Genomic DNA, 11391 nt, shown 5'->3' on the forward strand with positions numbered 1-11391 from the left:
CCTCAGACAGGGACACCGGGGAACGCAGATTCCTGGCTGCACATATTCTGGCCAGGAATTCAGGCACCTCTTAAGACAGCCCGACCTCGGTGAGGTCCCAGTTCCTCGCAGCAGCCGCGGCGGCGGCGGCGCGCGGAGAGGAACCAGGCCGGGCGGAAGAAGTCTATCCCAAGGTATTTCCGGTTCCGGTGTCAGTTCGAGGCGCCGCCGCCGCTGCAGCCGCCGGAGCCGAGATGCCTAAAGGAGGTGAGGGGGTGGGCGCGCGTGATTCGCGTGGCTTCTCTAGTGGCGGCCGTACGCCGACTGCCGCCGTCCCCTAAGCCTGCGGGCCTGGGGCCTCTAAGAGATCCGCGACGAAGGAGGCCGTCCCCGTCGCCTCTCAGCCATGCGTGGGGCCTCGACGCTCAATTGTCCTGACTGGGAATTTGAGGACCACAGTGGTCGAGGGCCTCTCTGTCGGGTATTTTGAGGAGACTCACGGGTGCTGGGTCCTTGTCCCGGAGGAAAGCAGGAACCAGGAGTCTCTCCTCCAAGCCTCGGGAGCGTCTGAAGTTTGTCCTCCCATTTGGCTGGCCGGAGACTGAGTCACCGCGTCCCGCGCTGGTGCGGGGCCTGTCTGCCTCGAGCATAAAATGTGGCTTCTGTCGAGCCCAAATGCGGCCACGCCTGCCTCATAATAAGACTTTGACTTGATGATGTGGGACCAGGCTTTGACTCTCTCTCTCCTTGCACGGTAGCCATTAAGGATGTGCTTCTGAGCTAGTCGCCTAACTTCTTTGTGTCTCGGTTTTCTCGTTTCCAAAGGCAGGGACATTGATTATATCTACCTCTTGTTATGATGAGAGGCGTAAACTAGGTATCCCACATACTCAGTCCAGTGCTCCGCAGCCCCCTAAATGCCCAGCTATTACTGTGTGTAGAGACCAAGAAGACAGCTTTTCCCATTGTTAGAATCAGGGGTTTGAATATTAAATATCTCCCGTCTTAATTCTGTGGCCTCAAACAAGACTTTAACTTCTTCCTTAAGCTCGTTCTCTTCATCTGAACTACAGGGATATTAATAAGGCTTAGTTTGATGAGTAGGAGACAGGAAGACAGAGTTATTCGATGATAAAATAAATCGCTTTAAGGGCCTGGCTAGCTCCCAGCACAGAACAGATGTTTAGTTATTGTGAGCAGCTCACGTGTTAAGCCAGTTAATGCAGTCAGCCCACAGGAACATCTGCCTGGAGCCTTTTCAAGCCTAAATTGCTTCCTGTCAATATTCAGATATTAGGCTTCCCAGGGTCAAGTGCGTGTAAACTAGTTCTCTGCCGATTTATCCTGTGTCTGGAAGAGCACTGTCTTTTGTTCTCAGTCTCATCTTTAAAAGGCCAAGGAACTTTTTTTTTCAGCTCCTGACTTCAAGATTGGGAATTACAGTTAAACAGCCTTAAATATGAAATCATAGCTAATTGACTTAGTCCTGATTTCTGAGAAGCTTTGCGGGCAGACAAGGCTTGTTTTCTTGCCTCGGCTAATGTGAGAAAACAGTGGTAAAAAGCATTTTTAAAAAATTCCCTAGGAGCAAAGGACCAATTCTGTTTTCAGTATACTGTGACTTATTTTTTTAAGAGTCTTGAAGAGCCTGTGTAAACCAAACTAGGGTCAGTATCCTATAGAGAAGTGTAGGGACTGTGATAACCAGTTCTGATCTGTTACCACAACCTGGAATATTAACTGATCAAGAAAGGGTGTTACTGTTTTGAGTTTTTTTGTTTGTTTGGTTGGTTGGTTAATTTTGTTTTGTTTTGTTTTGTTTATGGTAAAGCTTGGTATCTCACAATAGGCCTTTCATGAGCATACCTAGATACCCCTGGGAACGCAGGTAGTCATTAAAAATGGGTGGTGTAGGCTGTTGGCAGCCCAATTACAGTTCTGCAGCTGCTGTCTAGGAAGTCACTGTGTCTCTGCAGTGGTCTCCAGAGCTTGGAGCAGCTCGAGCTGTCTAATTATAGATTCTCTACTCACAGCAAGGGGTCTGCCAAAAATCAAGAAAGGTCCTGTTTGGCAATAGAGGCCACAGCCACACCTGCAACAAAATGCCAAGGGGTCGCAACCCAGCTATAAGGCTCGCTTTAGCATGAGTTGGTGTAGTGTTCTAGAGTTGGTGTGAGTGGGCTAGAACATCAGGGTCTGCAATTGACTCTCTTAGATGAATTGTCTCTGACAGTTCTGATCAGTGTTAGACTGCTGTTGGGTCTATAGTTAACTTTAATTTTGCTAATTTAATTTTTTATGTGAGATTTTGTGTGTGTGTGTTTTGATTTTTGTCTGCATGTAAGTGCACCATGTCTATGCAGTGCCTACAGAGGGCAGGAGAGGGCATTGAATCACCCAGGAACTGGGGTAACATGACTTTGAGCTGCCCTGTAGGTGCTGGGAACCAAGTAGGACTGTCTGAAAGAACAGCAAATGTTCCTAATTACTGAGCCGTTTCAACAGCACCATTTGGTAGTTTCGCTCTGAATACAGTTTCTGTTAGTAGATTTTGGGCTTTTAGCCTGTAAGTATTCTCTTCCACATCACCAAGATAAACATGAAGTACTTTATTCTCTCTGCTGCCATTGGCAGTGGTTTGCTTGTGGAGCCAGTGCTGGCTAACATTTTACTATCAACCAGTGTATTAGGACAGATTAACAGACACTGTGTGTTGCTTGTCCAGTGCCATGCGTGATTCCAGTTGCTTTTCAAATGGTGTCCAACTTAATTCCACGGCAGCCTTGTGGGAAGAAAGGAAGAAGGCTCTGGGAAGGTGCACAGGGAACCACAAATGTAGGAAGTGGGATAGCTGAGATTGAATCACAGAGCTTTAGAGTCAGAATTCTCCCTCTCTGACACATTGGTTAGCATTAAGTCTCCTCGTCTATGGTACAAAACCAGCAGTGGCTCTTGTGCTGTGCCTTTCTTTTAAGGACCAAAAGAGGCCATGACAAACCCTTGAAAGGAAAAGGCTTTGTAGTGCTAGAAGGGGCATCTAGGTTTCATGCTTCCCTGTTTGCACTTGAGAACACTATTAGGATTTGGTTTGCTTGCTTGCTTGTTTGTGACAAGGTTTCACTCACTCTCCATATGTAGACCAGGCTGGCCTGGAACTCAAGATCCATGTATACCACTCTGCCCAGCAGTATTTGGATTTTAAGAAAACAGGTTTCAGTCAGACTGTATCTCCCTCTCCTCACCTCAGGCCTTGTTCTTAGCAACCTACGTCTGGCAATCCGTGCATCAGGTGTCTTAAGCCACTGCTTTTGTCCTTCGAGATAGGTTTGGGTAATACTTGGTGACTGTAGGAGAGGTTCCCTTGGGCTGAACATGACAGCCTTTTGGGGGGTCAGTGTAGTGAAGGCTAACTTCTCTCACCTTCCTAAACTACTGGTCTTTGCAGGTAGAAAGGGAGGCCATAAAGGCCGAGTGAGGCAGTATACAAGCCCTGAGGAGATCGATGCCCAGCTACAGGCTGAGAAGCAGAAGGCCAACGTGAGTACATGTCTGTCCGCTCCAGTGGTCCAGTATGTTATGTTGCCTTGCTTCTGGCTCCTGGGACAAACGGGAAAGGACTACTGTTCTCCAAGAGACGTCACACGTGAGGGGTGGGAAGGACACCAGATGGCATGTATGAGCCCTGGAGCAGCCAGTCACAGTTACAGAGGGGTGGGCCTATGATTGGAAAAACAAGAAGGGACTTTGCAATAGCTGCCTTGGTGGTCTCCACTCATGGCCTATTTGCCTGCCTTCTAGGATCCTCTCTCTACCAGCTGCTGTCCGTCTGCAGCTCCCCCGACAGGGCTGCCTGCCAGACTACACAGCATACAGCCTGCCTTCCCACAGCCCACTGTCCCCTTCACTGCTATTGGCGCTGTTCAGCATCACCTCTGCTGTGACTTACTAGGGCTGCCCGCCCTCCTCCAGTTCAGGCTAACCTAGTAGTTCCCTTTCCTCTGGGCTGGGATACCCTGTCCAGTCTACTTGCATCTGCATCCTCTGCCACAGTGAATGTCCACACCTGAGTTAAGGACTTAAGAGAGCAGACAGCCCCTCTGCCAGGACCTCTGAGAAGGGGAGAAGCCATCTCAATGGGATTCTGGGAGAACTTTGTGTTGTTTCCTGTCATGGAGCCTTGGAGAATGTGTAGGTGGCTGATAAAAAGAGGATGGACATAAGGTTTTTACTGGACTTTCTTACTTTGTTTTTTGTTTGTTTGTTTTTGAGCAGAATCTATGTAGCCCGGGCTAGTTTGCATTCTTGCAATCCTCCTGCCTTAGCCTCCTATGTGCTGAGATTACAGCTATGAGCTACAATGTTGGCTCTTTGCAGTGATTTCTTTGGTGAGACGTAGAGGCTGGTAGCCTGCCAAGGTGTGGTCTTGGGCATTTGGTCTAGGAGGCCATCTGTGCGCAGTGTGACCACAGGAGCCTACAACCAAGAAGGCATGTCCAGGAAAGTTACTTCGGCAGCTGCACAGTTTGCAGCTCCACACCTGGGTCTTTGTGACCTGTGAGATGAGCTTCTTTCTGAGCTGACCAAGGTAGCTGTAGAGGGGACCAGAGTCCTTTGTGGCTGTATCAGGACCTCTGGCCTCTAGTCCGTGATGCTGAGTGACCAGGGTCACTGAGATAGGACCTTTGTCATACCAGGCTTGAGCCTCCAGGGGCTTAATGTGAAGGTCCACAGTCAGAGGGTGACTCTGGGTGTTACATTCTTGGGGGTCTGTTTTCCATTTTTGATTCTGCAGGTTGTCCATTTCTGAAACAGGAAGAAGATGAACAAGAAGAAGGTGGAGATGGGGCTTCGGGTGACCCCAAAAAGGAGAAGAAATCTCTAGACTCAGATGAGAGTGAAGATGAAGATGACGACTACCAGGTGAGGGTGTAGACTGCAGGACTCACTCACTGGGCAGATAAACGTGGCCCTGTAGAACCCAGGCCACTCTGATCTCTCGACAGTGTGGCTCCCCTCCCAGGTTTATGAGCATGTACCACATCCCCAATGTGTTTTGTTTTATTTTTTAATGGGGGAGAGGGTGTAGATACCATGGTAGCAATGAAGTCAGAAAATAGCTTTGTGGAGTGGGAGAGAACCCACTCCTTCCACTGCTATGTGAGTTCCAGGGATCAAACTCAGGTCATTAGGTTTGCAAGACAAATTCTTTACCCACCCGTCACTGGGAGTTAGAGTCTCATGAATCCTAACTTGGCCTCAAACTTGATATATAACTGGGCCTGGCCTTGAACTGGTTGATGAACTTGTCTTCCTATCTATGCTTCCTAGTGATGTCACATGCCTACCATTAATCACCAAAAGCTCTTGCTCCTTAGGACTCAGGACCTAATGGGAACACACAGTGAAACTGAAGTGAATGGACAGTGAAAATTCAAACTGAAAAGTGCTGTGGCTCAGACTGATAGAGGAGAGGATACTTGGAATACGCTGTGCTAACGAGGTGGCTTAAGCCAAGGACGGAGCCAGCCATATTTAAAACAAAAACAAACAAACAACAAATTCTAGGCAGAGCAGTTGAGGCAACCAGACAAGACCCTCGGTGGGATCAAGCACTGTGTGCTTGAAGACCAGAAAGTGGGGGCTGCTGGGCTGGGACTTAGTGGGCAAATGGTGCCCGATGAAGGAAGAGAGAGGCAAGGGCGCCTCTGTAGTCACAGAAGAGTGCTGGCTTCACCACATCGGGGCTGGGCAGGGGCAAGTGGATACCTCGAGAATAGGAGAAAGATAGCCATCGTGGAGAGGGTGGTGCATAGCATGCTGTGACGTATGTGGTCTACAAGCTGCAGGGATCATGGGTCTCTGACCAAAGTCAGCTCATCAGGTTTTGCAGTAAGTGCCTGTACCTGTCCAGCACATCGTCACATCGCCGATTTGGGCTTTTTTGGGAACAGATGCTAAGATGTTGTGGCAGAATTCAGAAGGCACCCATGGCTTACTCTTCAGTGATAGGCAGTGGCAAAGTAGAAGAGTGGCTACACTTCAGCCATGTATGGGCACACTGAGGGAAGGAAAGATCAGGTTGGGTGAGGGTGGGTCTTGTTTGCCTGTTGTAGAAAGAGGTAGTCAAGTTGGATGTAGGCACATGGAACCTGTGGTCAGATCAATCAGCATCTGAAAGCTCTTTTCTGGTCATTTTACAGAAAACTACTGTAGAACTGTTTTCATTTCTTCTTGGGCTTCCCCAGATAAGATGGTTTAGCTTTTTTCTTTCCCGTTAATTTATTTATTTATTCACTTTACGCCCTGATCACATTCCCTGCCCCCTGAGCCTTCCAGTTTCCCCCTCATACAGTACACACAGACACACAGACACAACACACACACACACACACACACACACACAAACACACACACACACCCCATTCCCCTTCTCCACAGAGAAGTGGGAGGCCCACCCTAGCACATCAGTTCACTGCAGGCCTCTTTCCCACTGAGGCCAGACAGGATGGTTTAGCTTCTTTTTTTTTTTTTTTTTTGGTTCTTTTTTTTCGGAGCTGGGGACCGAACCCAGGGCCTTGCGCTTCCTAGGTAAGCGCTCTACCACTGAGCTAAATCCCCAGCCCCAGCTTCTTAATTCTAAAGGAAAATCAGGTTTAGGACTCCATGGGAAGCTGCTGAAGACTGAGATAGAAGGGACTGTGCTCTCTGTTGACCTTGAGCTGCCAGTCCTGCTGAGGCCTGACACTGTCATTGTACACACTCATTTTCTTTGCCCCTCCCAGATTGGTGAGATACTCCAAAGTGGTGTCCCCATCCTAATGGGCTGTTGATGGCTTGGCCTTCTGAGGCCCCCCCCCCCAAGATGAACCTTTTGTAACAGTGCTGTTCTGTCCTAGCAAAAGCGAAAAGGTGTGGAAGGGCTCATTGACATTGAGAACCCCAACCGGGTGGCACAGACGACTAAGAAGGTGACACAACTGGATCTGGATGGGCCAAAGGAACTTTCAAGGAGAGAACGGTAACGTCTGCTTGGTGGTCCTGCAACCTTAGTACACAGACCAGGGCCCCAGAACAGACCTGCAACCTTAGTACACAGACCAGGGCCCCTGAACAGACCTGCAACCTTAGTACACAGACCAGGGCCCCAGAACAGACCTGCAACCTTAGTACACAGACCAGGGCCCCAGAACAGACCTGCAACCTTAGTACACAGACTAGGACCCCAGAACAGACCTGCAACCTTAGTACACAGACTAGGGCCCCAAAGCAGTTGCTCTAGCTCCCAGCCACACCTGTAGCCTCACTGACTTCATGGGGTGAGACACCCTCGTGGCCTTTTAATAGACCAAGAGCTGCTAGGATTCTAGCCTGCCGCCCTGTTCAGATCCCACAATGGCTGGAGGACATATCTGAAAACTACAGAGAAGGAGTTTGAGTCTCACTAAGGCTGTGGAGGACACTGTTTCTGTACTTCTCCATTAGGTCTGATGTGGTGTGTGGGGTGTGTGTGTGTGTGTGTGTGTGTGTTATTGATTGATTCCAGAGCAGATGGGCTCTTGTGCCCTGCCCACCCCTACCTCCAGGGTTCTGCCACTTTGAGCAGCCATGACTAAATTGCTGTCCTCTTTGGCCTCAAGTTCTCCCCAGTACCAGGAAGGTCCCTTAACTTTGCCCAGCAGAAATGATGACCATGAAAGTCTGCTACTTTCTGGTACTTGGTCTTCACTGAGGTGGCCCTGCAGAACCTTGAAGCAACCTTGGTGATTCCTGAATAGCTAAAGAGACATCCCTGCCAGGATCCGCTGGCCAACCCCAGCCAGGGTAGACTTACCTGTCTCTCACCTCCATAGTAGGTGTCAGTGTAGTCCCAAGTGTAATAGTCCCCACCAAGCCCTTGGTGGCTGAGTCTCACCCACTCTCCTGCAGCAGGTCCCCTGCTTTGCTTCCCACACTCCAGCCTTGTACACTAGGAGGCCGCCAGAGCCCCTCTGCTGCCCCTGCCAGGGCTCTTTACTCTCTCTGTGGCTCCTCCAAGGTATCAGTGCAAATGGAGCTTTCTAATCTCACATTCTAGGCAGCCCTTCTAGTGAGACTCACACAGGGGACTGATGGCCCTTCCTACTCTGCATGGAATCCTGCTTTTATTCTCACCCCACCTGGGGGGCTCACCTGCTTGGGAGGTGCACCTGAGCTACTGTAAGAATGTGCGGTGTCCGGTGCTCTCAAGTCACATTGTGTGTCTCTCCCATCATCTGTAGCTTCCATTCCCATCCAGTGCCTTCTTTATGTCATCTCTGGAACACAGTGTTCTTGGTTTAAGTCCCCTGTTCTCACGGTGGCCACTAAACTCTCAAGTCTTCAGGTACTAACCTGGTCCCTGCAAGAAGGCACTATCCCCTTGGGCCAGGGTTCTCATGGGGGTTTGCCACCTGGGCCCGTCTCCTTTCTTTGCTTATTAGAGGGTGTCCACTAAGTAAAACATATGGACTAGAGCACCCTTCACTGGGTGTCCTCTTCCTTTGCACCCGAGTGCTTCTGTTGGCAGTGATGACACTGACATCATCTCATCCAAACAGAGAAGAAATAGAGAAGCAGAAAGCAAAAGAGCGCTACATGAAAATGCATTTGGCTGGGAAGACGGAGCAGGCCAAGGCTGATCTCGCCCGGCTGGCAATCATCCGGAAACAGCGGGAGGAAGCAGCAAGAAAGAAAGAAGAAGAGAGGAAAGGTAGGTCTGAGCCTGTCAGCCCCAGCCAGTTACCTGATGGGTTTTGGACAGGACCCTGAACCCTGTCTCTGAGGTTGGAGAGGAATGTTGGAGAGGAATGACAGCTGCCTGTCCACCATCATAGAGTCAGATGAGGGTTGGAATCAGCAGAGCACTGTAACGGTCACTAACTGACTCCAGCAGATCTTTGAGCCTTGTAAAGCCAGAGGTTGCTGTGCCTAGAGTTGCCACCCCATCAGGCCCCAGAGGTGGTGGAGCTGTCTGTAAGAGAAGCTTACACTGAGCTGATAGCTGTGTGCCACTCCTCCCTCCCTCCCTCCCTCCCGCTGAGCATCTAAAGGTTATTCGGGGTCTCATATGTCTAGTGCAGGGGAGTGTTTTTTTTTTTTTTTTTTTTTTTGGTTCTTTTTTTTCGGAGCTGGGGACCAAACCCAGGGCCTTGCGCTTCCTAGGTAAGCGCTCTACCACTGAGCTAAATCCCCAGCCCCGGGAGTGTTTTACCTTAGACCCTCCATGAGAAGGGGTAGGAGTGCTTATGAGAGAGAGCCCGTAGCCTACTCACCTGAATATGAGGAAACCGAGGCCTAGAACTGAGAGCTCACCAGGGCATCCATATCACCCTTCTCAGAGCTTATTTATCCTGACTCATTTGGCTTCCCAAACCCAAGCAAGAAAGGACTTGATGTGCAGTTAGGTGGTGTTGTTGACTTGAGACATTAGACTTCAGAATACACAGAGAGAGGTTGGAATTGCAGGGTTCTGCTAAGGGTGTCCAAGTTCCCAGTAGCCACCAGACTGCTTGTGGGTGGGCCTGAATGGACAGCCACTCAAGCACAGCAGGAACATCTGGATGCCTGGGCCCTGTGGCCTCAGCCTGGATCCTTCTTGGCTCTCTATTAGCGTAGTCTGTTTGCACAAAATGTTTTCTGAGGCCTCGGTCCTGGAGTCCTATGATTCAGAGGGATGTGGGAGGTATTTTTGCTATGTTCTAACCCCCACCTTTCCCTTCCAATCCCTCAGCAAAAGATGACGCAACTTTGTCAGGAAAACGAATGCAGTCGCTCTCCCTGAATAAGTAAGCTGGCCTGTGGGAGGAGATGCCGGGGGAACTGGGCCGTGCCGCCAGGACCTCTGCCATGTCTCACCCACTCTGTGCCCTGGCGCCGCTGCAGCAGCCCCTACGGCCAGGAGCCCCTACGGCCTGGGGCCTCCTCTTCATCTTGGCACAGAAATTGTTCAGGGGATGTGGGGGGGGCTGGGGGGAGGGGCAGCTGCTATCTTTGAGACAGAAAGATGCAGGACAGCATTTCATACGTAACCATTTGAATGTTTTTGCTGTTTTTAGAATTCGGGCCCTGGTGGGGTGGGTGGGGTGCCTGGGAAGTGGCGTAAGGAGATTCCATTTGTCCAGTAGATTGCACGTTAGTGTGGGGAGGGGGGTGTGGTGCCAGCAGGCAGCTGCTGTGGGAGTTGATGACAACCAGCCCAGATCATCTGGGTGCTCACTCAGAGGGGCTCTCCCGGAGCCTGTGCCTCGAAAGGTCCGTCCGATGAAGCCTCTCCTCTCCACTCTGCCCCCTTCCCACCTACCTGGTCAGGGCTAGTGCCCATTTTTAACCCTACCCATTGATCATTTCAAGAAACCTCTGGTTACTGTGCATCACCCAGACAAGACGTGCTCCTCAAATTCAACTTGTATATTTGGCAGATTAAACAACATTATCATAAATCCTTGTTTGGCAGTTCTTCTCTCTGCTGTCACTGTGTTTGCTCATGGCACGTACCAGCAGGGTTTAGGGCACACACCTGGGGAAGCACGGTCAGGTTTTTGCATAAAGACACAGGGCCTAGACATCAGTGACAAATAGAGACCTAGGATGCTTCTGAGGGCCAATCCTGAACCTGCAGCAGACTGTAACAGTGTCTAGCTGCCCCTCTGGGCCTCTGGGCACTAGCTGCCGTTCATCTAGTAATCTGCTGGAGGAAGGCTCCCAGCCCGATACAGCCTGAGCTACCGCCTCAGTCCTTTTCACTGTGGCAGTGAGAAAGCAGGCCTGGTGTTAGCCGGCGAGTCACCTGAAAGGCTCCTGTCCTGGCCCCATCTGAGTGGGATACTGAACCTGAGTGACATTCTCCTTTGTGCTTCCTAAGAGGTCGTGGGACTTAAGAGTCTGGATATGTCAGGGTCAAATACAGGTATGGCTGGCAAAGACTCAAGCATGACTTAGAGGCAGAGGTGACATTTAAGTTCATTTTCTAGTGACTGCTACCACAGGCCTTTGGGCCTGACCCTAACTGATAGCCTAGCCTCTGGAGGGATCCTGCAAGCTACCCAGATTTAAGGTTGGCTCCAGAATGAGGAAGGTAATAGGTTTCTAGCAATACCTTGTTGCTAGCCCTAGGGCATAGTAAAAAGGTTGTTTGTGAGATGTAAGTGGTGGGGGGTGCCTTGACAGGGTTCCTGATTGAGGTTCCTAACACCGACTAAAGTGTACTGCTTGGGTTGGAGGCAGAGGGGTGTGCATTTGTGCGTGGCTTGTTGAAGCCTTTGCCCACTTGGAGGAGGCCATAGATGTGATGACCTTTGGTATAGTGCTGGTGAGGCCTAGGCTGAATTAATAGTGGGAGCTTGTATGGCTTGATGCTTCTGGTTGGGTGATTTCTGTCCTACAGAAGGATGGTTG

General features: G+C 50.2%; 2 protein-coding genes across 2 annotated transcripts in view; one reads left to right on the forward strand and one right to left on the reverse strand.

The window, feature by feature from the left end:
• Nucleotides 1-11391, reverse strand: part of Hint1l2 (histidine triad nucleotide binding protein 1 like 2) — an 865401-nt gene that overhangs the window by 801947 nt on the left and 52063 nt on the right. The gene's annotated exons all lie outside the window — the stretch shown is intronic.
• Pdap1 (PDGFA associated protein 1) lies at nucleotides 207-10434 on the forward strand. Its single transcript, NM_022595.2, has 6 exons — nucleotides 207-246; nucleotides 3425-3516; nucleotides 4792-4899; nucleotides 6876-6997; nucleotides 8556-8707; nucleotides 9728-10434. The coding sequence occupies exons 1-6, from the start codon at nucleotides 234-236 to the stop codon at nucleotides 9784-9786; spliced, it is 546 nt and encodes a 181-aa protein (NP_072117.1). The 5' UTR covers nucleotides 207-233; the 3' UTR covers nucleotides 9787-10434.

This window comes from Rattus norvegicus, chromosome 12 (assembly GCF_036323735.1).
Source record: "Rattus norvegicus strain BN/NHsdMcwi chromosome 12, GRCr8, whole genome shotgun sequence".
Lineage (NCBI taxonomy): Eukaryota > Metazoa > Chordata > Mammalia > Rodentia > Muridae > Rattus > Rattus norvegicus.